This window comes from Panthera pardus, unplaced genomic scaffold, assembly GCF_024362965.1.
Source record: "Panthera pardus isolate Hobbes unplaced genomic scaffold, ASM2436296v1 HiC_scaffold_11, whole genome shotgun sequence".
NCBI classification, from domain to species: Eukaryota; Metazoa; Chordata; class Mammalia; order Carnivora; family Felidae; genus Panthera; species Panthera pardus.
The window spans coordinates 4,319,653-4,347,346 of NW_026526666.1; the positions used below are offsets into that span (position 1 = coordinate 4,319,653).

General features: G+C 40.1%; 1 protein-coding gene across 24 annotated transcripts in view; it reads right to left on the minus strand.

Annotated features, from left to right (window-relative positions):
* Positions 1-27,694, minus strand: part of PDE4DIP (phosphodiesterase 4D interacting protein) — a 219,141-nt gene that overhangs the window by 42,464 nt on the left and 148,983 nt on the right. For all 24 annotated transcript variants that reach the window (XM_019458032.2, XM_019458046.2, XM_019458038.2 and 21 more), the window contains 12 exons: positions 26,799-26,957; positions 25,792-25,905; positions 25,239-25,376; positions 23,867-24,046; positions 22,778-22,972; positions 19,871-20,038; positions 19,633-19,714; positions 16,110-16,201; positions 12,887-13,003; positions 12,175-12,312; positions 11,023-11,135; positions 9,108-9,235 (listed from right to left, as the gene is read on the minus strand). In XM_019458032.2, coding sequence (XP_019313577.2) covers positions 9,108-9,235; positions 11,023-11,135; positions 12,175-12,312; positions 12,887-13,003; positions 16,110-16,201; positions 19,633-19,714; positions 19,871-20,038; positions 22,778-22,972; positions 23,867-24,046; positions 25,239-25,376; positions 25,792-25,905; positions 26,799-26,957 — 1,624 coding nt within the window. The remainder of the gene's footprint in view (positions 1-9,107; positions 9,236-11,022; positions 11,136-12,174; positions 12,313-12,886; positions 13,004-16,109; positions 16,202-19,632; positions 19,715-19,870; positions 20,039-22,777; positions 22,973-23,866; positions 24,047-25,238; positions 25,377-25,791; positions 25,906-26,798; positions 26,958-27,694) is intronic.

Sequence of the window (27,694 nt, forward strand, 5' to 3'; positions counted from 1 at the left end):
CTGATACTTCCTGGGTCTGTAGAACAAGTCTTACAGAACCTACCCAAGTTAGAGAAGCTTGAGATCTAGTTCTCGCCTCCGCAACCAACCTATTAAAACTCCTCTTCTGACCACTGAGTAACCTGGGCCTGAAAGAGATTAGACGGTGGGTCCATGGTTATACAGCTAGTCCTGACAAGAGCTATGCCAAGAAGTCACGTCTTTGGACTTTCAGACAGAAGTAACTCACTATTCCTTCTGGTGACAGATTAGATATTTATTTTTGTTTCTTCTTCCAAGACCAAAGAACCTGCTTCTGAGCTCAGACCTCCATGGATGAAAGTCTCTGCACGAACAGTGACCATTCACTACCCTCGCTGCAGATAAGGTGAACAGGAGCAGTTCACACCTACATTGCATCTCTTGTCATCTGCAAGTTCAGGCCAGAGTGCTTGCAACGACCCAGGCCAATCTCGTTAAAGTATTAAAAGGTAGTAAGCATGTTGCCCTAACAACTTAATCTTATGACTCATTCCATGAATGTTGCGTTAACTTTGGACCGAGTTCCTGTACCCTGTACCATAAAGTCTGACCTACAAAGAGGTATATCCACCACTCAGCACTTTTGGAGATTCCCTGGCAGACAGTGTACAATAGGCATTTCCAATACTCCATCTTTCAAACCAGCCCCAGAACCGTGTCATCCACAATACTGGTTGTGGAAGAACACGCCCCCTACGCTTTGGCGACTCACTGAATCTGGGATGATGATTCACTTGAGGACATCCCAATCCTATCATGCTTATTTTGGAAAATATTCCCTGTACCACAGTAGACATCAGAATCTTTTATTTTTTTTTTTCCCTGCAAAGAGAAGGAATGTCCCACTCAATGACAGATTAAGAAAATATAGTTTTCACATTGTTTTCACATTGAGCTTTGGGCCAGAGAATGATCCTGTGGTTGAAGAAAGCTCAGCTGTAGGAGTTCAGGTCCTCCTCTCCATATTGTTCTTGGTGGCTTGGATGGGGCCATGCTGCCTCACAACCCCAGGGGATTCCTATGCTAGGTTCCAGGAGTAAGGTAAGGGAGGACTAGAAAAAAGTGACTGTCCCTGGTCTTAAAGGCTTTTATCTCATACTTTCTTCCCTCCACTTACCTTTGTCAGCCTTTCTGATGCCACATCTGCATTTTTAGGTAATCTTCTCTTTAATTCATTCAGGGACAGAATACCACAGTTTTGACTTCATCGGGAGTTAGATGGACACAAAGTAAGAATGCCCATTTCATCCCAACATTCCATTACATAATAGGTGTTTTCCTTTTCTTATTCTTAGCTAGCTCAGCCTGCTCTAGCTCCATTGGGGGAACTTCAATGGTTGCTCAGCCTTTTACCAATTTGAGTTAGAATGCTGAAAGCTTTGGGTGGGGGGGCTGGAATAAAGGTGAAAAAAAATTATAGAAAATATTGGAATAAGTTATCCTACGTAGAGCCCTGTAAGTTTACCCTAAACACCTTTCTTTCTGTTTTGTTTTTGTTTTTCGATCAATGATGATAAAAGAACTTCTCTTTTGTGAGGGAACACACTTTCCTAAGCTTTTACAACGCAACAAAATACTATCTTCCAAACTAACTTGGAATGCTCTAAATTTCTAACTTAAAGGCACTATACCTTATATTCACGACCATACTGCTAATTATTTTACATACCCTGAAAACTAAGAGTCTGTCACTTCAAATTTAATTTTCTTCTCCAGGTTTTATCTCCAGGTTAAGTTTTATATGTTAGACTAGAAATTTTATTAAACATTTTTTTTATTGGAGGCTCTGATGGTGGCTCTGAAATTTGAGAAATTGCAAATTTCTCTCTATATTTCACATATATAATGGACGTGGTACCTAAAACTCCCCGTTAGGTTTAGAAAAGTATTTTCTCCCAGCTATCTGGCTTGATACAGTACACAGAAATAAAAGCCTCTAAAATACTTTAAATCCTTAAGTGAAAATTTAATTGTTATGCATACGTATTCTTTTAATCATTCAAACAATAATTGAAATTTTTGTGGAACTTTGTAAGTTGAGGATGGCATAATTAATAAGAATATGGACTCTGGAGCCTGATTATCTAGATTAGATTTCTGCTCCTGTCCTTAGTTATGTGACTTTAGGCAAGTCACAACTTTCTGTAACTGTTTCACCTCTTCCTTAGGGTTAATGGTGATATCCACTCCATACAGTTGTAGTGAACTTCAAAGGATTTGCTGCTTTTGAAGTGCTTAGAACAGTGCTTGGCATACAGTGTGTACCCAATAAATATGGCCTTGAATCAATATTAGTATTATTGTTGGTAAACTGACATGGATCCATGGGCTGAAAAAAGGTGGCCCCAGAACAAAAATGTAATCAGCAGAGAGAAATTTTATACCTAATGTTATTAACTGGAAGATCTTGATGGAGTCTATTCTGCACTTCCTTACTTCTATCTGCTTCCCGTAACAGGAGGTTTGAAATAATACTTTTTGGTCTCTCTGCATCATAGGAGAGTCGCAAGAACAGAACTTGCAGCAAGGTAGGATGCATTCTTTTGAACAGGTCTTTTATAAATAGGACTCATCATTATTACATTATAACTGCCTTACAACGCCATCATGTATGAATAAGCCTTAGGGGAAAGGTCATACAGTGTTATTTTCATTCTTCAGTAAAGGAGCCAAAACTGGGTTGTCCCCAAATTCTACTCTACAGTCATTATTGTTTCCCCTTTTAGCCATTTATATTCAACCAACAGAAAAGGAGTAATATTTCCCATATAGTTACTCAGAACATAGCAGGAGTCACATCTGATTTTGGAAGGGGACGGAAAGAGCAAGAACCGTACAGAAGAAGCAGGCGTGTGGTGCTAAGCCCTGGGGTGGTGTTGCCCTCAGTGCCAGGCCCTCGGACCAGATCCTCTGGGCCATCACGCTTGCACTCTTAGGCACTCTGCCCTGTGCTCACCGCGAGAACTCTCGCATGTTCACATCATGAACCAGCTAAAATATCCCTGACTTAAATATTACGATGCTGTGTGACAAAAAAGGTCTCCTGTCAAACTGCCATTTCACCTGCATCCATTCCATTCTGAACCATAAAAAAATTGTAAGATTTCATATAGTCCTCCATAAGCTTCTGCTGAGAAAATGCTTGGACTAGACAGATTCCGGATCTGATCTTGGAACAGAAGTAGCTAGAAAAGAAAACTGCCATCTGCGGTCAAGTCCCTTTAAGACATAACTTTGTCGTTAATCTGCAACATCTCTCAAGCAGCTCTCCAGCTTGTAATTTATTCAGAAAGCATTTTCCAGTGACTTAAAATTCTGTAACATTAAGGAATTCCGCCTGCTCATGGCCTCTTTTTTGCCCCCTCAAAGCACACAAGAAGCGGGCTTTTCCCGGAACATTTGTGGGAATAGCACCACCCATCATGACAACTGGTTCCTCAAATCTCCATCCTGCTTGCTACTGCTCTCCTTCAGCAAGGAGACAAGAAAGAGTTTTTAAGGTAAAGTAGTTCACTTCACATTTCTGGGGGAAGCGTAATGCTATTTCTTTAGTCTCACTTCCTTGAGCGAGAATAATCCAGGTTTCTTCCTCTTCCTTCCTTTAAATAAATACAAAAGCATTCACTGATCCCAGAGCCTTAACTTTGGCTTGGAATTTTAGTATAATAATGATCAAGGGACTGATTGTCCTGTAAGGAAACAAACAAAAAAAGACATGAGCTTTCTCTACTTCTCATAAATCTTCTCAAGAATGAAACCAAATAGTGACTGTTCGGCCTTTGATACTTTTATTGGATCGGTAACAATTTTCTGTGTCTCAACTAAAGTAGCTAAATTCTAACACTTACGTACTTAAAAAGTACACTCTCCATTTCAGCACAAATGTTAACACAGTTGAACACAGCACAGTGCCATGAATAAATGAACTTCCAGAGGAAAATGTACAGCTTGTTTTGGTGAAAAAATAGTCCTGTGAATAATCTACTGCCAAGTTATTGGATTGTTTAACATGCCACTTCCTTCTTCATTTAAACTGTTAGGAGATCACTACAGTTTTTCTCAACAGCCCTAGGATCAAAATTTTGTGTGATCAAAGTAAAGCTGTTTTTATTATCAAACTGAATACTTCATGGAAACAGATAGAAATTCATGATTTATAAAACATATTTGTACACACACATGGCTCTTAAAGTTTACAGATTGAGAGGTTGGTATTTTAGAGCAATGATTTTGTTAACTGCAAAAGGTAAGCACTACATATTAATGTTACACCAAAGGCAAAGCTAGCTACATGCATGTGCTAGACAATTCTGAGTTTTTAAAGGGAACAAGGAAGCCAATTTAGTTCATCTACTTAACACCCCTATTCTTCATATTATTTCCTAGCAAACATTTTCTTACTGAACTTTCTATATTTTATCCTTCTAGCTTTAGCAAAAGGAAAACAGTACGATAAATAAAAATTTTTATTTCTGGAATCTGACTTTAAACAACATTTTAAAGGGAAAGTAATGCCAAAAGAATTAGTACATCACTTTATAAGTTTAATCATTCTTTTTTGAAACCTGGTAAAATTCCCATTGTCCACTCTACGTGTTGTGATTCCCTACCACTACCCAACTTCCACTGGAAGCAAATTACAAGCAAAATTTTTATGTGGGAAACTCGTCCTGGCTCATGTGATTATATAGAAAGAAGTTGAGGACTTACCTTTTGTCAACACTCAGACTACTTAAAAGCAACATGTCTTCTAATTATAATAAAATTACGTAACAAAGTTATTACTCTAAATGTCTAGTGAGAGGGTATCTTAAATCCATATTCCAAAATGTTTTAAGACTCAGAAACTATTATCCTACAGAAATCACCCTGATGTATTTTCCCATGGACTCATTCCTCTGATTTCTTATTACCAGGTTACCCCATACAAGCTCCATATTCCTAGCTCCTCTTTCTATAGTCAAAATGGTTCTTTACTACTAAAGGGAGAAGAAAAGCTAAGTTTTAACTTGAAGAGAAAAGAGAGAAAATACTCGAGATGTTTGTATTTCACAGGATGTTAGTATCTGAAAAAGAAAGCTATTGCACTTATTCCAGCTCTGGTACCATTTCTACGAGCCAAGATAGATGATGGACTTTAAGGGCATGGGTCTCTAATATTTCATCCTAGCTTCCTAGGCAGTTTGTCCCATTTCCATGCAGGTCACTGGCGGCAGACCTGGAGAATTACTGCTGAGGCCCTAGTTGAAGAGGCAACTTGAGTTTTTCAGGGACATCCAGTGTGAAGATTCTAGGAATTTTTCATATAAAAAGATCATGAAAGCAGAGAAAACAGTAACTTTATCCTACCAAACAGGAACTAGAGTTTTCTAATACTAGCTCAAGGAAAGCAGAACTATTGAAGTTTTTTTTCCCTCTACGGTTTATAGTCTAAAGGGAAGTGACTGTAGGTAGGTCAACTTCTATTCCTCAGTGGAAGGAACAATTTTTGGTGTAGTCTGATCTGCTTCTCCTTTCCCTAATCAGAGGACCCCAGATTCAACTGGAAGACAGAACACCCAATTTTCTTAAACTGTTTCGAATCTAAAGCCAAACTCCCCAGGACCAGATACCAAATCAGCATAAATTAGCATAAAAGTGAAAGGTCTTTTATGTACACCTAGCCCAGAGGTCACTTAGGTATAAACTGTACAAGCAGGATATACTCAAGAACCTTCTAGGAAAACTTTTGTGGTGAGAATCTAATATCCTGTACAGGTCATGATTTTCTGGATCTTTATAGATCTCTTACTGTTCATAAGGACATGGACAAATCTTTTAAAAATATGAATAAGGAAGTAGAAGTACCAAAAATACCGTGCTGTCCACAGTGAGCGAAGAGAAGGGCGTGTGGGAGAGGGGTGGGTAAGATTAAGGAGAAGCGTGCATCTATCAAGGCAAAGGCTGGCAATATTAAAATAGCCCAGTTGTGCCTTTTCAGAAAAATAATGTGGCTAAACAGCTAAGAAGGAAACACCAGAAAAACGCTGACTTATACGAGGCACTAATAATCATCAGACTTCAACAATATAAACCTGCAACAGAAAAGAATTTAAGGGAAGTATCTATCAAAAGGACTCCCATTTCACTCATTAAATAAATCCTGGAGGTCCTTTACAACTCTACAGCTCTAAAATTATAGACTTCATCTACCCTGACCTCTTACCATCATTACTTTGCATATTTGCTATTATTCAAAAACAAAATGTAAGAAAAAACAAATCTATCCATATGGACTTTACTCAATTTAAGTTGTATGCTTCCAATTAATCATGGCCTGGATGTAATTCATTCATTTTCTCTCAAGATTTTTTCTTTTTTTAAGTTCAAGCACAAGGTTCTTGTGGGGCTCAGCCTCTGACTCTTGATTTCGGCTCAGGTCATGATCTGATGAGATCTGTGAGACTGAGCCCAGAGCTGGGCTCCACGCTGAGCATGCAGCCTGCTTAAGATTCTCCCCCCACCCCTCCCTCTCTCCCCTGCTCGTGCACGCTCAAAAAAAAAAAAAAAAAAAAAAAAAAAATTAAATTATTGTAATGTTGAAAATGCCTGACAAAGGTAAAATAATCTAGTAAGATAAAGGGTCTGTACTCCTGAAGAGAGAATAGAATCATTTTATATCATGCTTAATAGAATTATGTGAATGATGTGGCCTATCACAGCATCATCTGTCTATGGGTTATAGAATAAAATTCATCAGAGTCGAGTTCTCTAATAAGATGCCAAATTATCCCACAAACTGTTAGACTAGCAACCCCTCTCCAGGTAGCACTGTTTGCAAGCCTCATTCCAGGACATTAGTAGCAGATTTTAGCCATATCTATGGTAGCAAAATCAACCTCTTAATTTACCCTTTCTCACAAAATCACTTAATTTTCTAAAACGTTCCCCAAGGATCAATATTAAAGTAACTATAGCACTAGTCTGTCTCTTTGGGACCCAAATCAGGACCAGAATTCACTTACTTTCCTCCCCTGCTTATCTATTATGATAATTTTTCAATAGGAAGTTGGGTTTCTCATTATTCATCCAGCTACTTTAATATTTCTAACACTTAGTAACAGTTCAGGATACCAAGGGAAATTTCTACTCTTGGAGGGGGATAGAAGCAGGGGTAGAAATTATCAGAAATTACTGTAATCACTGAGTCATTAGAACCCCAAAAACCACCCATGTTTGAATCTAAACAGGACACTTGAAAGCTTCCTTGGTCTGTTAGCAAAATTAAGGAAAAAAAAAAAAACCAAAACACTTCCTAAATGCGTTATAATCATATGACAGACTAGTCTTTGGTGGGTTTAAGTTTCTATAAGTTCAATTACCCCCTCTTTACTTCTAGAACATTACAAAAAGCTATGTGCAGATGGTCTCTAAAGACTAGAAGACTAAGAAAGTAGATGGTTCCTCTGACACTTCCTATCTCCTTCCTCAAATGACCCCTCACCCCAAAGGCCATTAAAACTTAAAAGCATTTCCATGAAGAGAAAGGCTTAAGGCGATCAATCTTTTGCAAAATACTTAATCAGAACATCTCAGGGTGCTTCTCCTGGAGAACATTTTCTTCCCTGTCCATTTTGGTTTGACTGTTGTTACAGACATGGCTAAGGTTACAGAGACTTGGACAGAATTTAGAATGTAAGGCAACTCGTGTCAACCCACGAATGTGAAAGAAATACAAGTGTCATGTAAAAAATGGAGGGAAAACAGAAAAACCATTGGGTGCCCCCTAGGTGAGAAAGAGTATGCAGTCACATTTATGATGCTGGAAAGCCTCCAGTCCCTGTTCACCAAATTCTGTGTTTAAAAACTAAAATCTCAGCTTCTAATCTAGGAAACCTCCAACCAGCAGAAATACGAAACCTCAGGGTGTTGAACCCACAAAGCTCCAAAAAATCCTGGTTACTTTTTACACTCTTGGTATTTAAGATAGTAGAAATACAATCTACAGTGCCCCTTTCCTTATGCATCTCCTGCTACCATAAGAAAGCACTGAGACAATGACCAAAACCTGATATGTGATTTTTTTTTTCTAAACTATTCAAACACTCCAAAGCTTATTATTTTAATATGGAGTAATGTATAAGCACTAAAACATGAAAAACACAGGACTCCATCTAATGCCACTACCAAATGGCTGCAATAGGCTATTTAGTGAGATGCTGAATTTAGAGGGGGACATTACATTTGAAACTATCTTTTTTACATAAAGAATTGTGACTCTGAAAGACATGGGAAGCGTTCTTATTAATGTTCTGACTAAATAGTATACTCTTGGTTTAAAGAAAAAATACTGATGGAATTTCATCTGCATCTAATCTAATTTCACTATCCATTTGATTCAATATCAACTCTGAAACAGTATCAGAGAAAAGGTTCACCGTAAACACTTGAATGGTCTTTGCCTCTGCTCTTCAGCTTGACCCTTGACCCTTCTACTACTTGCAGTGGGCTACGGCAAGACTTGGCTTTGATTACCTTCTGAGAAGGGTTATACCACTTTTGCAAAGTCATTCTTATGGACATTTAATCTCTCTCTTTTCTCTTTCATCTTGAAACTTTTATTTGATTAAAAAAATCCTCTCTCTCAAAGAGCAGGAGTTGACTGAATGGCAAAAATAATACACATGCATGCATTTATGACAGGATATGGTACATATGAAATGGGCGGTGAGGGCGGGGGAGGAATAAACTTTATTGGCCCACGGAAAGAGAAGAGGGAATGAGGGGGGCCGGGGAAAAGAGTGAATACGGGTGGGAAAACTGAAATGGAATGATTTAAAAGGTGCACATTCATTTTGTAACCTCCGCCATTCAACTCAGAGAGAGATCTGCACAGCGCCGCGCAGGGAGACCAAAGCGAGTTTCACTCTGTAGCTGATGCTACTTGCAGCAGTTCTACCATTACCAGGTCACCATTTAATTCTGCCAAAGCCAGACAAGGCTCTCGGGTTAGTGCAAACAAGGTTTTCCATCCTGGGCTGCAGTCTGACCCGCCAGTGCTCAGAAGGCATGCTTGTGACGAACTCGCACACTTTCCAGTTCCCCACCTCCAATGGCGGCCAGGGTCTCCAGCCTGCTTAAGCGCTCCAGGCTTCTTCCAAGAACTTCTTCTAGCCGACCACGTATCACCTGGACCCCTTCTAGTTCCACCTGCAGAGTTCGGTCTCTCTCAGAGCTGAGAAACACGCCACATGGAAGGAAAATGGATTAGCTGTCGACTATAATGAGTCTACATATACTTCCAAAGAGTCGTGAGACTTTCTAAAGGATGCTCTCCAGGACACAATCAACGAACACAGTCTTTGTTTTGGTACTGTTACTGTTCATTGCTGACAGATTAGCAAGGCCTGCTCCTTTATGCTAGATTCTGGGCCAATGTCACATAAAACTATAGCTCCTAAGACTTATCTCACACCTCTATAGCCAACATAAGAGAAATTCTGCTTTTTAAAAAAAATTTTTTTTTAATGTTTATTTATCTTTGAGAGAGACAGAGTACAAGCAGAGGAGGGACAGACAGAGGGAGACACAGAATCCAAATCAGGCTTCAGGCTCTGAGCTGTCAGCACAGAGCCCGACGCGGGGCTCGAACTCATGAACCACAAGATCATGACCTGAGCTGAAGTCGGACGCTTGACCGACTGAGCTGGGACCCAGGCACCCCAAGAAATTTCACTTTTTGACTAAGAGTATTCGTTTCTGAAAAAACAAAACCAGGAAAAACTACATGCAAACTGAAGCAATACTGAGGCAAACAGGACTGCTATTAAAGATAGGTGTTCTCTTGGGGCACCTGGGTGGCTCGATCAGCTCAGGTCATGATCTCACAGCTCGTGAGTTTGAGCACCGTGCTGGGTTCTGTGCTGACAGCTCAGAGCCTCGGTTTCGGCCCTCTCTGGCCCTCCTCTGCTCGTGCTCGGTCTCTCTCTCTCTCTCTCTCTCAAAAATAAATAAACATTAAAAAAATAAAATAAAATAAAGCCAGGTATTCTCTCATTTGTTAACCAAACTTGACACAGCGTTAAAAAGGAATCCAGTTCAAAGACTAAAGATCCAGAGATTCTTTAAAAAGTAATACAGTCAAGGGGTGCCAGGGTGGCTCAGTCGGTTAAGTGTCCAACTGAGGCTCAGGTCATGATCTCGTGGTTCATGAGTTTGAGCCCCCTGTTGGGCTTTCTGCTGACCACTCAGAGCCAGGAGCCTACTTCAGATTCTGTGTCTCCCTCTCTCTCTGCCCCTCCCCTGCTCATGCTCGCTTGCTCTCTCACTCAAAAATAAACGTTAAAAAAATTTTTTTTGAAATTAATACAATCAAGTTGTCCTATCATACCTCTCTTCTGCTTTCATTTTCTTCAAGGAGAAAGAAAAAAAATGCTTAAACTGAATACCAAACCAGAAGAAACTGAATAGTAAAATAATAAAAATTAGGAAAGAGAAAAGGGGTGAGGACCAAAGGCAAATGAGAAAAAAAATTAAGGGAATAATAGAAAATGAACCAGAATGCTATAATATACATGACCAAAAATCAAGAGGTACAAGCAAGCATATTCATCGTGATGGCCAGCAGTGATCCTGGATTGATATCGGCCATCACGGTAAATATATTTTCTTTCATGATACTCAGTGAGTATCAATACCCTTTATACCCTTACTCTTGGAATAGAACAGCCCTTACCAGGACATGGAACAGAGGAAGGAAAGGAAAATACATTGAATGTTTACTATATGCAAGGCATTATTTGAGACATCTGACAAGTCTTCTCATTTGATCACTGTGTAGCTATATGAAAATAGGGACTATTTCTGACTTGAGACTTAAACACTAGGCTCAGAGCCATCCACACAACAAATGACAAGTTCAGTAGTGCCAGTGTCTTTGCTCTTTTTTCTTCCTGCTTCGAGATCATAAGTATCTGTGCCTAAAGATGAATAGAAGGATATATATTGCCGTCACTCTCTTACCTCTCTGGATGGGCATGGAACTTCACCAGACTGCTATAGAGCTGTCTCTCTGCTTGCAAAGCCTCATTGAGCCGACTCCGTTCATCTACCAGCCCTTCAAGCATTAGCAGCAACTGAGGAAAAGAAGCAATATGCAAATGGAGACAGGAGACACAAAGCCACATTGGATCCCGAGAAAGCAACCAAAACAACGTACTAGCATGTACTATGACCAATAAAACTCACTATCTAACTACTTAAGCTTTCTGTTATATTTTACAGTTTTCAAATCAAATCTCGCAGGGGCGCCTACGTGGCTCAGTCGGTTAAGAGTCCTGCTTTGGCTCAGGTCATGGTCTTGTGCTTTGTGAGTTCAAGCCCCTCATCGGGCTCTGTGCTAACAGCTCAGAGGCTGAAGCCTGCTTCAGGGTCTGTGTCTCCCTCTCTCTCTGCCCCTCCCCTGCTTGCACTCTGTCTCTGTCTCTCTCTCTCAAAAATAAATAATAAACATTAAAAAAAACAAATAACCAAAACTCTATAGGGTAGATTTCAAGCATGGGAGATAAAAGTAGAAAGAGGAGTCAGAAGCATGGGAAAGAGGCTAAGAGAAGAGAGTGGAAGGAAAAGAGAGGAAAGGTCAGAAGGAGACACACAGTAGGACTTACTGGTATTTTCATTCATTCAATAAATATTTATTGAGCACCTTCTATTGCCAGGCTCTGTTCTAGGGATAAGCCTACTATCTAGTGGGTGGAGGAGACACCATCGGTCACAGACATGTGTCACGGTGAGCCATAATAAGTGCTGCAAAGAAGGTGAACCATGACAGTGTGCAACAACAGAGGTCTGTGTAGGTGAACTGCTCCAGTTAAAAGCTAGGACTGGAGTGAAATGAGTAGTTAGTGAGAGAGATGATAACGCAGACAGGGAGTATAGATAAGTAGGTCTTTCTTAAAAAGTCTGGCACTGAAGAAAGGTCAGATATGGGGTGGTAGCTACCAAGGAACTACAAACGTTAGGGGCCTCTGTTGCTGCTACTGACCAAGGCAGGAAACTTTAGAGCACAGATTCTCTACAAAAGTCCATCAACGCCCCTTCATAAGTAATGGAGAATGACAGCTTTTCCGTTGTCTATTGCACAATAAAAATAAGGTTTATATTTCAATAACTTACTTGTTGTCTTCGATTTCCTGAAGCTTCCTGACCCTGTGATTCTACTGAAGCAACTTTTTCCCGAAGTAGTAAGACTTCTTGGGTCAGGCGTTCCATAGCTGGTATGTCTTCAGGATCAACCAGTTGCATTTGCAGGTCCTAAAAGTAAAAAAGCAAAAAACAAAAAACAAAAAAACTAGTAATAAAAATGCTATTAAGCGGAGGAGCAAAGGAGCAAAGGTCCCTGAAACAGTCTACGCTGTCAAGTGGAATACTGATAAGTCATACAAAAGTAACAAACATTCATTATGAAATCTCAGAGACTCTAAAGAAGTCAAAGAGAATATGGTGATATTTAAGAGGCTCAGACTAACAGTGCATCAAGGAAGCAAGCACTTGGCCGGGGGACTCAAAGTATTCAAATGTCTGAAGGTGCCCTACAGGATTCTGAGCTGTAGTCATTTCCAATGGTCTTTAAAAAGCTTTGAGGGGCGCCTGGGTGGCGCAGTCGGTTAAGCGTCCGACTTCAGCCAGGTCACGATCTCGCGGTCCGTGAGTTCGAGCCCCGCGTCAGGCTCTGTGCTGACAGCTCGGAGCCTGGAGCCTGTTTCCGATTCTGTGTCTCCCTCTCTCTCTGCCCCTCCCCCGTTCATGCTCTGTCTCTCTCTGTCCCAAAAATAAATAAAAAAACGTTGAAAAAAAAAAATTAAAAAAAAAAAAAGCTTTGAAAGACCTTTATGAGGTCTTCTTTTATCTGTATGTTCCTGGTCAGGGACTCCAGATCGGCCGCCTGCACCTGCAGCTCTTCCTGTTGCACAGCCATCACAGACTGTAGTGCAGAAAGTTCCATCTGCGGAGAGGAGAAATCCTGAAGTTAGTGGGTAGAGGAGACGGCATCTATCACATCTACATTTTAACACCAAGGCCAAGGTTTTCCCACATTATATCACCATCAGTCAGTAATGCAAGTAAAAACTAGAAGATGAATAGTCCTCTACTGGATCAGATCAATAAAGCACAGAGTGTGGTATGGTACGAAGGCGTGTTTTATGGGAAGCTGTAATGGTAGTTTTAATGATGTCCTCCGCTTTAGTCAGCACTATAAAACATCAAATTTGTTTAACTAATGAGTTTATTATGTTGCTTAAAAAAATAGGTCACCGTTAGCAGGTGAGTGAATCCTCCCAACAACCCTACAGAATAAACTTCTCTTCTGTTCCCCAATTTACATATGAGGTGACTGAGGCTGAGAGAAATTAAGGAACCTGTTCCAAGTCCTGGAGCCAGGAAATGGCAGATCCAGAATGCAAACTCAAGGAAGCAGACTCCGCACACGAGGCTGTCATGCCTTTCCTGCAGAGTCTATGCATCCACATGTTCTTCGTGGTAACGGCAAGTTATTTGTAAGTAAACATTTTAAGGAACTATTTTGAGATATGTGAAGAACACAGGTGTAGGGGGCACCTGGCTGGCTCAGCCAGTAGAGCACGCGACTCTAGATCTCGGGGTTGTAAGTTCAAGTCCCACGTTGGGTGTGGAGATTACTTAAAAAGAAAGTCTTAAAGAAAAAGAAAATAGGTGTGACAAGGAAGACAGATGACACACAGAGAGTTTAAGGCACAGCCAAGCTTCCTAAAGGAAGCAACACCTCTTTAATATATAAAATGTGAGTTACCTGCAATAAAAATGTTACTTCTACCTCCATCAACACTGACAGTTCACCATGTGGGCTCCTGATGATTTGCAACTACACAAAGTTATCTGGTGTTCTGGGCTACTGTGGCATGTTAGGAAGAAATGCTTCTCCCATTTCCTCACATGTCGAAGGACCTCAATTAATATAACTCCTGACCTTTCTCCACTCCTTTACTCAGCCCCAGGCAGGTAAGGGACTTGTCTTAACGGTATATTGGGGAAGAATAAATGAGGTATGCTTGACTTAGCTCCATCTTTCTTCTTTTGGGGAGGCACCTGTCTGCAGGAAGCCTGTTTTTGCCACTGCTTCTCCAAGGGCAGGCCCACGGTTGTCTGTGACTAGGTAGATAGAGAAGTCTACCCAATTCTGGGGATTGGCTAGCAGGCCTCTTGGTTCTTGCATTAAGTTCTCCACCTAAGCCTTTATCTGTAACACAGTTGGTAAAATAACTATCTGCCACTACTTTATTTCTCAGTTTGTTCAGATCCTGGGTATGAAAAAAGGAAGGCCCTCTTCAGAGGCCTCTATCATTACAGGTGGGTATTTGCTCCACATAAGAGAAATTCAAACATGAGGAAGCTACATTATTGCGGCATGATAAAGGTCTGCAGTGAGGCAGACATGGGCTTTAAATCTTGGCATAATCTTCCTACAAGGCATTAAACTGAGCTTCAATTTCCTCAACTGTAAAAACGGAAAAAAACACCTACTTTTCAGGGCTACGTGAGAATAGAGAAAATGTATTTAAAAGTGCACGGCAGGCAACCAGTGAATGTTAATTACTGCCGCCACAGCTACTATTATTTCAAGACAGTAGGGGGAATGCTTAAAAATTTGGGAAAATTGACATGGCTTTTGGTACATTATCTAATATTAGAGGGAATGTGATAATGAATATATATGGCACCGAACCGGGGAGTGGGAACTGATTAAAGACACAAAAGTAAGCAATATAGCTAAAGATAACTCACTCAAAATAACCATTCATGGTCATAAATTTATGACCCCCAACACAGGACAGAACCAAAAAGTAATATTACACTGAATTGAGTATAGACGGGAAAAACAGGAACGGCATGTGGAAACCGAACTGAAATATCTGACACGAATAATCAGATAATGGCTACAGTAGAACCCCTGCCCCCCAAAAAAGAAAAAAAAGGAGGGGAACTAGGGGATTTTGAAAACTGGTATTTTTAAAATGCCACACAATTTCATATCCTCAAAACTGGAGTCATGTAACAGGAGTCTGGTTATAAGGAGAAATATAGTTATGAGAAAAGAAACAAAGAAGTACAGTAAGAGAACTTGACCACAAATGCGAATACACGTCTTATGTTATAGATTAACTCTGGCAAAGAGATGGACTACACCTGATATAGACTAGCCAGGTAAACTGAAGTTAGGAGCCCATGACACTGCTGACCCTCTGAATTAGTGTTAGCTGGTAACTCTATACTGTGGTCCTAATACTTCTTCTACATCATAGCTGGACATACAACCAGCTGTACAGAGAGGCAGAAAGAGAAGGGATTCTTCTGGAAGGCTGAGAGGCCTCTTCTGAGAAAATTCATGAAAACTCTCACCAGAAATAGGGCATGAGAATGGGAAAATTATCTGCTCCAAGTCATGACTTCTTAGCAAGTCTTTTGAGTCACAAAAGACCTCAATTTAAATCTTAGCTTCAGGTGGCTTAGTTACAGGACTATTTCCCACCTCCGATGTTTAAAAAAAAAAAAAATCAGTGTTTCAGCTTCTTCATCTATAAAATAGGGTTAATACCACTCAGTTTACAGAGTCATAAGCATTAGTGCTAATTTACGTTCCCATACAGTGCACTGCATACAGCAAGTAGTCAATAAACATTATTGATCAGTCCCCACAGTCTTTAGTTCCAGGTTTTTAAAACTAATTTTCCAGATCAAACGTCACAATTCGAAGCAGGAATTATATAGTATTTCATTTTCACAAGTCCTTTACAATTATTCCAATTAGCAACAGGCAGAGAGAGCTGCTATAAGCTCTTTTCAGCACTTAAAAGTTTAATGGTCTCCATGTATAAAAATAAGAGCATCTTTTGAGAAAATATGCATATAAAGTGATTTCTGGTTTTCTCCAAAAAGATAAGTCTTACTTTGCTTTTGGACCTAGGCATTATACTTGGACAACTGTAGCCTTGAATATAAACTATCTTGAAATATAAACTATCTTGAAAGAAAATACCAGGAATTTAGAAATTAGGCTCACTGAGAAAACTCACCCGACTTTCTCTTTCTTTTTTAGCCATGAGCTCAAGTTCCTCCTTGGCAGTACTCAGTTCTTTCTCCAGCCCGGACACTGCATCCAAGTCTCCTGGAAATGAACACACAGCACTAGCTTTGATCACTACAACCCAACACGACCTCTGCTGCTTTGCTTCTGGGGAATTTACTCTGAATACACAATCTAACAACAACAATAACGACGAATATACGTATAGGTTGTTCTTTGCAGCATTATTTGTAATGGCAGAATACTGCAATCAGTCTACAGAAGACTGAATAAACCACAGTATGTCCATGCAATGAAGTACTATAATCAACCATAAGAAAGAATGAGGAAAATCTTTATGAACGGATATGGAATAATTTCTAAGCTATACTGTTAAGTAAAACAGGGCAGGTACAAAAGGATACACCTAGTGTAGTATGTTTTACATTAGGAAAGGGGGCAACAGGAACACACACATACACATCACACAGAGACACAGGACTGCTCTCTTACTTTGCAAAAAGAAACCTAGGGAAGGATAATCCAGAAATGAAATCAGTTGCCTTCAAGGGAGGGGTGAAAACAGGAGAGAAATGTTAGGGAAGTAGTTGGGGCTTCTGAGCATACTTTTCTATATATTTGAGTTTTGAACCATGCTAATGTTTTATTCTTAATGTGTAAAGTTAGTTCAGTAATCATGGGCAGGAAAAAGCCTAAAACTGAATATTAACATAAACAAACCTGTATAGCAAATAGATAAAATAAGCACCTAGGAAATAAAAAAGTTAACCCAAATAATTTTTTGAATTCACTATTCTAACTATATACCTTCAGTGGGAAATAGTCTAAGGATTAAAAAAATAAAAAGAAACCTTAAACATTATTTAATGATTCTTTCTGCTGATAGGTGTATTCGTGTAGCAACCCTGAAGCCATTTTTGTGTATTGTGCAAATGTATAAATATATTGACGTTATAGGTAAGCAGGTTTCTCAATGTCAAAAAAAAAAAAAAAAAAGAAAAAGAAAAAGAAAAAAACAGAAAAGAAAGCAGATACAAATACAAAATAAGCCAAAGAAAGAACTTGTGTTGTTCAATTAGAATTAGAGAAATCAGTATCAAACACACATACACACACACCCCTTTAGTTCTGTTCATGTAAAAGGGCCTAGAAGCTGTGAACCTATCTTATGCCCAGAAATTAGTATCTAAATGCCATTATCCACTTAAAGGAACCAGAGCCCCTTGAAGTAATGGGTAATTCCAGGGCTGAGGCAGGGAAAGTAAAAGTTGATCCCAGAACATCTTATTGTGCCAGAAAATGTAAAAGTGCTGAAAAACTGATGGGGAAATACCAAAAAGAACAGAGGAGCAGCTAGAAGGGGCTCCAATTGGCCAAATCTGGGATAATTTGGGCATCAAATGGAATAATAACAGAAATAGACAATAAAATGTGTTTTTTAAAAAAAGAATCTAGTAGAACACATTGATATAAAAAAATGGAGTGGGGAGAATACAGAAAGGGCAGAGCTTCTTTGTAAAGGAACACACACTAATAATTAAGGAAGAAATTTTAGAAATAGAAATCACTTTATTATTATTTTTTATGCTTGTTTGGGGAGGGGGAGAGAGAGAGAGGGGAGGGGGGAGGGATATAGTGCAAGCAGGGGAGGTGCAGAGAGAGGGAGACACAGAATCCAAAGCAGCCTCTAGGCTCTGAGCTGTCAGCACAGCCTGATGAGGGGCTTGAACCCACGAACCATGAGATCATGTTCTGAGCTGAAGTAGGATGCTCAACTGACTGAGCCACCCAGGTGCCCCAGAAATCACTTTTTTAAACTACCAATGTAATATAATAGTTGATTCAGGCAAGGCTGAAAGATGCTAAACCCCTGGGTGAGTGACTGTGGGGAAACAGAACTGCCAACTAAGATATTAGTCTGGCAGATTACTAACACAAAGGGAGACATGAGCCTTCCCAATGGAGAGATCCAGCAGATACAACCTTAACCAAGGATAATACTAACTGGTATCATGTGCTCCTGACGTGATGCACTGAGAAAGACATCATCACCCTTGTAGTATTCTTGCCAAAAATGTTAAACTTGAATCTAACCATGAGGAAATAATCAGAGCCAAATTGAGGGCCATGAGCTGACCCAGAGTTTTCAAAAATGCCTATGTCAAAAAAGACTAGAAAACTGTTCCAGATTAAAGGAGACTACAGAGACATGACAAGTAAATGCGATGCATGACCCTGGAGGGAGAAACCCAGCCATCGAGGACATTCCTGGGACAATGGGAACTCTGAATATGAACTGTACATTAGGTACCAGGACTATGTTAAGGTTGAATTTCCTGAATGTGATAATTATACTGTAGTTATGCAGGAGAATGCCCCTGCTGTTAGGAAATACGTAACGAAGTATTTAGAAATGAAGAGTCAGGATACCTAAGTAATTTTTAAATGGCTTGGAAATTAACATTATATCTGCGTGTATGCATATAAATTAAGAACGCAAATGTGGCAAAAAGTTAACAGGGGATGAATCTTAATACAAGTGTATATGTGTTATTTTTGCCACCTTTCTATAAGTTTGAAATTTGTAAAATACAAAATTGTGGAAAGGTAGTTTTTGAAAAAAGGTAAATAGGGAATAAACAAATCCAGCATCCATTACTCTTTGACTAACATAAAGTTTTCCTACTAAAAAATAACTACTCGTGTGACTTATCTATGGAATTGCATAACAGTTAACGCTGTAACACAGAAACAAAGTTTTTACATTCTTAATATCGTTTAAAGATCGTAAGTTAGTTATCAAAGTCCACAACCTTTCTTATTATAGCGCTATAATCACCACTTCATTAATGACGGTAAGCCCCTATTTCTACAACTCACTGGGGAAACATCTTCCTTGATGTTAGGAAAGGGGGGGAAGCTACCACAGATCCCGGCCTTTTGCTCTATGAAAGTCAGAGACTGTAATCCCAAGCACTCAGTATAAGTTTTGTTCCTGCTATGCACAGAATTCAGCTGTTTTGGGGGAGTTCAAGGCCTACCACTGTCTCTTACTTAGATGGCTGTGATCTTGGCAAACAGCTTAATGCACACTGCCCGCCACCCCCCCCCCCCCCGCCCCCCGACATGTAAAACAAGTTATGCCAAGTTACAGTGAGTAGACAGGGACTGCCTGAAAGACATCCAGGAGAAGGTGTCAGCCCCATGGTCTTGCTGTTTAGGTTGGGAAACACTACCTCCTGCATTTCTGAATCCCTGCAAAACTACGTGAAAAGGACAATCAGGAGGCAGTTTCCCTGGGCCGAACCGTGTACCCAGAACAACAGTGTCAATTCAATGTAAGGTAAGGTCAGTTCTTTCTAAAGAGACATGTCTTTAGCCTTTTAGGGAAATCTAAACTTATTTTTTTCCATTAAGGTAGGAAGAGAAAGAGAGTCTTGGCCACACCTATTAACAGAGTTACAGGAAGAAAAGATGGAAGGTTCCTTAGTGAAATTAAATTTGATACGTACCTAATGAGGACCTGACTATACTGGTATCCCCTTTGGCAGTCAATGAAATGCCATCATCCTTGGAGGGTATATGCACGGAACCCTAAAAATTGGAAGAGTTAGGGGATTTAGGAAAGTGCGGGAACCATGATCACAGTGACAAGGACTTGGAAAGGTATTAAAATGATCAAACTTCTGCCTCCCACACAAAAAGGAAAGGCAGTTGGCATCAACATCTACACAAGTACATAGTTCTTACTTGATCAGTCTGATCTCCAAGATGGGGGCTGCTGGAGGTAACTTCAGTGGGTTGGTTAGAGATCAGTGCTTGGGACACCATGAAGTCTTTCCCTCCTAAATACTGGCGCAGGGCCTGCAATTCTGAATTTCTTTCCATTAGGGCCTGTACCATCTTCTCTGCAGAGGCCTGGTAAGGAAATCACATGGAACATTAGAAAACAAAATTCACATTATGACGTTATTCATTTAAAGCCAGTTATTTATGAAAAGCCAGTGGGGCCCTTCAAAAGTTTCCTTGCTTTCAGTTTATAGCGAAAAACACGGCTGAACATTGGAAAACCTGAACTGAAGTCATCTATTACAGACAGCACAGTCTGAAATGGGTTCTGCCAGAACTCTATCAGGCTAAGGTGAGAAGATTCTGGTTGAGGTGGACCAGAGTAGATGTCCTTCATACTGGGACACATGTGCCTTTGGCCTGGATGCCCTCTACCCAAACATTCACTTGCTTTGCTCCAATTACATCTTTGCCTATTGCTACCTTCTCTGACTGGCCTCCTCTGCATATCCTATCTAAGACAGTGATCTTTTCTCTACTCCTGATTCTCCTCATCCTGCTAAGTGTTTTACAACACACTTACCATTTGATAGATCTGTTTATTGTCTCTCCCCCAACTGGATGTCCTAAGGACAGGTTCTAGGTTTTCTTCAGCACTGAATCACAAGCACCCAGAACAGTGTCTGGCACACAGTAGGCACTCAATACGTATTTATCCAATGAATTAATTACATAGAGACACTTTTATCAGACCATATAATCTGGAGAATCTGAACCTCCAAACCACTGAACACGGTTTTGTTTAATTTCAAATCCCAGTTTTCTAAGATAGATGATGGCACATTAAGGAAAAGGATCTAGAACATTATTCATGACCTTTACCACATTAAAAGTGTGCATTTAGGGGTGCCTGGGTGGCTCAGGCAGTTAAGTGTCTGACTTTGCTCAGGTCACGATCTTGCGGTTTGTGAGTTTGAGCCCTGCGCTGGGCTCTGTGCCCACAGCTCAGAGCCTGGAGCCTGCTTCAGATTCTGTGTCTCCCTCCCTCTCTGCAACCCCCTCATGCTCTGTCTCAAAAATAAATACACACTAAAAAAAAATTTTTTTTTAAAAAGTCTGCATTTAATCAGAAAATCTGGAAATAATAAACTAAGACTAAAATTACTGGGGGAATAAGGTGATGAATCAGAACTATATTAGCTGTCTCAGCACCAACTGTTTCTGGGGACAATAACTACTGTTTTAAACGAGAAGCAGAGCTCTTGTCATAATCTCTAAGGGAAATAAAAGAATAACCTTACAATTTTGGTAAGATTCGGGCCCTTTAGGGATTTGGACATAACCATCTAGATGCTAACAGTGCATTATTAATTGATCTTAATAAATATCTATGGAAATTATTATGGAAAAAAGCATAAGTAACATACAATATCTCTTGGGTCATATATATGACCTCCAAGTGGGTCCTCCAAGTGGGGCCCATGGACTAGCAGCATCACCATCATCTGAAAGCTTGTAAGAAATGCAAATTCTTAAGTCCTATCTATCTCTCCTAGTTTCTGTCCCCAGGAGTGAGCATGGGAATCTGTGTTTCTAAAAAGCTATCCAGGCGATTTCTCCTGCATGTAAAATTTAAGACACAGATCTAGGAGAATACAACCCTTTCTCTTTTTCTGGAGTTAAAATGATCGTTTGTAATTTCACAGTTACCTCCTAGCTTCCATTATTTTACTCTCAGCAGCATACAGTACTTCTGAGGTATACTAATTCTTTCAAATTACAAAGGGTTAAAAAGAAAACTCACACAAAGACTTTTGTTAGCCTCCTGCCAGACTTAAATGATTCACAGTGATTCCGTTAGGTCTACTCCAGAAGCAATTTCTGCATCTCATTTAATAGGAAGGAAATGTATAATCACTTCAGGGGGCCTGAGAATTAGACGAGACGAATAGAACTATCTCAAGATATAAGGAAGCATTAGAGAATGTTATGGTCAAATGATAAGAATCTGGTGCCCCCTAAAGCTGTCTGGGGGGATTCGAACGACTGGTCCCTAAAATGCAGCTCACCTCTCTAGCCTTGAGGAGGAAGATATCTGCGAATGAGGATAAATTAAGAATTGCCTTTTGAAAAATTGTGTACCAGTATTTTAAGGTTATCCCATATTATTATACGATTATTTCTTCTCATCAAGACCTTTAAAAAAACCCAGTCTGTTTTCCTCTTAAGAGAATTCAGTTTTTATAAGAATTAAGAAAAAAATATGTGAAGTTTAAGTTTTCCCATACCTTGGCTGGAAACAGAAAATATCACCGAAGTTTTTTTTTAAAGGTTTTTTTGTTTTATTTTAGAGAGCGAGCGAGCGGGGGAGAGGGGAGGGGAAGAGAGAGAGAGAGAGACAGAGAGAGAGAATCTTAATCAGGCTCCACACTCAGTGCAGAGCTCAATCCTATGACCCTGGGATCATGACTTGAGCCAAAATCAAGAGTCAGATGCTCAACTGACTGAGTCACCCAGGCGCCCCCAAAATATCATCAAGTTTTGATAATTTAGAATCAAAACCAAAACACTCCAGAATCCCGTATGTGAAAATTATCAGAATATCAAGGAAAAGAAAATGTACATAATGAAATTAATGGGTATGTGTATTGTTTAGGCAGCCTTCTAAATGCAAAGTGCTCTAAAAAATATCGCACGTTTTGGTGACTGATATGAAACTATAGTGTAGGTAACAGACTGAAGGGAAAAATCCTCACGAATGGAGTATAAAATGACACACATACACACACACATGACGATGTTCAAAAGCTTCCTATTCATAGTCTGTAAATGCACCCATGCTGTTCTGGTCTGTGTGTTGGTCCTTACTTGGCTCTCCTGCTCTCTGGTGCTCATAGACTGAAGCAGGCCTTGAATCTCTACTTCATGTTCCACTGCTTGTTTGTTTCGATCACTTAGAAGTTCCTGCAGCAGCCTTTCCTTTCTCTGCAGACGCTGGCACAGCTCCTCGGCAATCTCACTCTGTCCTGGTCCGAGTTTGCAGAGCAGCGTTGAGCTAAGATCCTAACACAAAAGGGACGGTGTAAGTTTTGGAGGAAAGAATGCCCTCTACTACATATCAAAGGGTTTATTCTTTAAAAATCTATTATAGAAGAAAGAGCTATGGGATTCTGGAGAGCAAGTATCCTGTTTTACTCACTTTTGTTTCTCCAGATCCAGTACAGGCCCAGCTCACAGAAGACCGTAAACACGTGCTCAGTGAATGAACATGAACAATATAGAAAAATACTTGTAATGGCAACTTACCTATTGTTTTCTGAAGTAAGCCCTTTCCCTATTTGCTCAGAGTCCATAATAATTAACATTAGATAAAGATAAATGGACACTTAGTTCATTTTTATTTATTTTCTCCCCAGTATAACTTATATGGGGGAAACACAAAACCATAGGCTAAAAAAGACTAATGAGCCTATGTTAGCATGGTGACGAAGTTCCTCCTTCCATACTGAGAGGGAGCACATGGTGGTTAAAACTGCCTAGGCTGCTTCCTGGGTCTGTCAGTTACTATGTTACTTTGGATAAGTGTCATCTCAGAAGCCTGTCTCCTGGTCTGTAAAAGAGGGGTAATGATATATATACCTCATAGACTTGTAAAGATTCAATGAGTTAGCATTCATTAAGCAATTATGAGCACTTTAACTAAAAAAGGTCAGCTCTCACATTAAAGGTGGATGTTTCTGTTCTCATCAATTCTCACATGACTTATTTGAGAAAGATAATTGTCACCTTGAGTTTATAGGTGCAGGAAAAAAAAGTCCCAGGGAAAGCCAATGACTCGCCCAGGCACAGAATAGAATTCGAGACTTGGGTCACTAGCCTCCCAGACCTCAAGAGTCCTAATCCAAGACAGATTACGCCATCACTAAACCAACTGCCTTCAAGTAACTAAAGTCTTGCCTCCACTTCTTTGTTCCTGTCATGCAGAGATGTCTGTAACTGCTGAATGATACTTTCTTGTTCCTTCTGCCAATGGCTAAATTTGGTTTCCATTTCTTCTTTCAGCCACTGGAGGTTTTGACAGGTAGCAGATAAGTGTTCTACTTCCAGGCCTTTGGCCCTGAGCAGACTCTCCATACTCTGCAGTAACAAAGAAAGCAACTGTAAGTGAAAGGGCACCCCACACTCCTCAGGATAAACAAGAAACTTGATCCACCTTGAAATGTCTCCTAAATTGACAATTTTTTTGCAATAGGAGAAACCTTAGTATCTAATGTAACAATGCCATACTAATATATGTATATATATTTTTTTGGTTTTAGAAACTCTCATCTAATTTTTAGAGAAATAAATACAATGTGTATGATAAATGAAGTAGTTTTGAGGAAGCAGGTTATGCTACAGAGGAAGTGAAGGACTTCTTTAAGAAGTGGCAGATGGTCAAATGTATAAACTCTAAAATACATACACAAGAAGAGCCCACAGGAAATATTACTAAGCAAGTGTTCTGACCGCGGCTATAGAAGGACATGTATATAATATTAGAGAGAAAACAACAGTATAACAGTTGTACCCTGGCAATGCTTATGTAAAAAGTGTACAGATATTGACAAGAATTAGAAATAAATCAGAAGTATGTCTAGTTGCCGTGCCTGCATGGCTCAGTTCGTTAAGGGTCCGACTGCAGCTCAGGTCATGATCTCATGGTTAGTGAGTTTGAGCCCTGCATGGGGCTCTGCACTAACAGTACAGAGCCTGCTTAGGATTCTCTGTCTCCCTCTCTCTGCCCCTCCCCCTCTTGTGAGCCCTCTCTCTCTCAAAAATAAATACATTAAAAAGATATTAAAGAAAAAATAGATGTCTAGAAATCTATATTCACTGCTTCCTCCTGCAAAGTTCACAGTAGACTAACACTTCTCACTTCCTAATCTGTAATGGTGGAACTAATGATTACTGTTTTTGTTTTTGTATTTTTTTTCTTATAAAGCAAATACATTGTTTTTTTTTTTTTTTAATTTTTTAATGTTTATTTATTTTTGAGACAGAGAGAGATAGAGCATGAACGGGGGAGGGTCACAGTGAGAGGGAGACACAGAATCTGAAACAGGCTCCAGGCTCTGAGCTGTCAGCACAGAGCCTGACGCGGGGCTCGAACCCACGGACCGTGAGATCATGACCTGAGGCGAAGTCAGACGCTTAACCGACCAAGCCACCCAGGCACCCCCTAAAGCAAATACATTGGTTTTCAGAAAATGACAGAAGGAGTTGACACTTCAGGTTTAGAAATCCAAGTGGGACAGAGACACCAAGTCATGGCAGATTGTGCTCTTACCTGCATGGTAGCTTCATTAGAGGAAAGAACACCACGCAGTCTCTCTAAGTCATGATCTCGCTCTCGCACAGCAAGATGGAGTTGACGCAGTTCTTTTTCTTTTTCTTCCAGAGTGGAGAACTTTTCATCTATAGCCCGCTGCAAGGAGAGTAAGGATCCTAAAGCCCCTTCAGATTCACTACTGTGATCACACTCATTCATTAAGATTCCAAACACAGGGCGCCTGGGTGGCTCAGTCAATTGAGCATCCGACTCTGGCTCAGGTCATGGTCTCACAGTTTGTGAGTTCGAGCCCCACGCCAGGCTCTGCGCTGACAGCTCAGAGCCTGGAGCCTGCTTTGGATTCTGTGTCTCCCTCTCTCTGTCCCTCCCCAACTCGCGCTGTCTCTCTCAAAAATAAACATTGAAAAAAATTAAAAATTAAAAAATAAAAATAAAACAAAGGAAGGAAAAACCAACTTCAAAAAGCAGCAAATTAAGTAGACCCATATTTGTACAGTACCTGAGTAAATGGAATAATCCACAGTGCCATAAACAAAATTAAGGTGCATACCTCCAGAGCAACATCTCTATCTTGTATTCGCTGCCGAAGTTTCTCAAGCAACATTTCATTCGCTTCAAGGGTTTTGTCGGACTTATCTCGATACTGCAAGAGCTCCCGAAATTCCTGATGAGACCAAAAAATGTTTTCCTTTATTTATTTGTCCATTACACACCAAATTCCAACATTCTGCCAACGAATTTGTTGTTTAGGATAAAAGACAAAATGTGACCACTCTCAAAGAAAACACAGGTTAGCTGAGATGACAGGCATATAAATCGTTAACTATTCCACATCATATATATATGTGTATAGACACATACGTGTGTATAGGTGTGTATTTGTATAAATGTATATACATGTGTGTCTGTATTTGTGTGCAGCTACAGGATGCACCGTCTACATCTGCCTGAAGGTGTCACTAAAGATCTCACAAAAGAGATTACATTTGCTTTGAATCTTAAAGGACTAGGAATTTCAGGTGGAGGTATTTCTATCAGAGAAAAAATGTAGGCACAATATGTGCACACTATGAAAAAATTGTATGATGAGAAAAATGTAAGGGATTCGATGGGACTGAAGCTTAGAGCAGGTGGCCGTCACCGTCTTTACTGTTCCATATTTTCCCTAAAACATTCATTTTATCATCTAAGTAACTAGACATTCGTATACAGATGTCCTCACCTACTACACTGAGAGCAGCGGTCATATCTTCTCTGTCTTCCTAGCACCTCACATAGTATCTGGTTCACAGAGGTGTTTAATAACTATTTGCTGAATGTTTATTGCTTAAGACTTTCGGGTCTATATTTATTATTTCCTACACTTGCTGGGTAGCACTGGTGGTTCATGAATTGTACTTTCTATTTATTTTGAATCCTCCCAGTTCCTATCTCTCAGTGTTCTACATGTAACAGGTACTAGACACAGGCAGGTGGCCTAACGTCTTGAAATTACATGGACAGAAATTTCAGAGCTCTGTGAGCCCAGTTTTAGTTGAAATCATTGTGTAGACTCACCTGAAGCAGCTGTTCCTTGTGACTCAGACTATGGTTTAGGTGCTGAATGTGCTGCTCCCGGGTTCTAATCTCATTGTATTTTTCAGCCTCCAGGATACGAAGCTGTTGGCTCTTACTCTGCAATTCTCCTTGAAGCTGCTGCAAGGCTTTTCGTAATTCCTGAATTACAGATTCAGATTCCCTTTTTTAAACAATCTAAAATTTTCACATGGTCAGTACATACGAAGACCTTAAAACTTCCAAGGGATATAGAATAAAACATAAAGTAGAAAAAAGTGCCATTCTTAACTAGACATGTATCAACCAGGATATGGGAAATGATAACTGTGAATGGAGGTAAGATGTAAATTTCATATTATACTTCGGTATACTTACTTTCTAGTTTAAAAATGATAGATCTATGTAACTACTTAAGCAGAACTCTGTCCCCCTGTGAACCTGGATCCTTTACAATAAGCTCAAGGACAGAATATTTCTACCATCCTTTTAAATCTTAAAAAAAAAAACAAACACAAAAAAACTGGGGCACTAGGTGGTTCAGTCAGTTGAGCATCCGACTCTTGATTTCAACTCAGGTCATGATTCCAGGGTCATGGGATCAAGCCCCATCCCATCAGGCTCTGTGCTGAGTGTGGAGCCTGCTTAAGATTCTCTCTTTCCCTCTGCTCCTCTCCACCCCCTACCTCTCTCTCTCAAAAAAGGTGAGGGGGTAGGGGAGGGCCCTGGGTGGCTCAGTCGGTTAAGTGTCCGACTTCGGCTCAGGTCATGATCTCATGGTTCGTGGGTTCAAGCCCCATGTTGGGCTCTGTGCTGACTGCTCAGAGCCTGGAGCCTGCTTCGGACTCTGTGTCTTCCTCTCTCTGCTCCTCCCCTGCTCACACTCTGTCTCTCTCTCT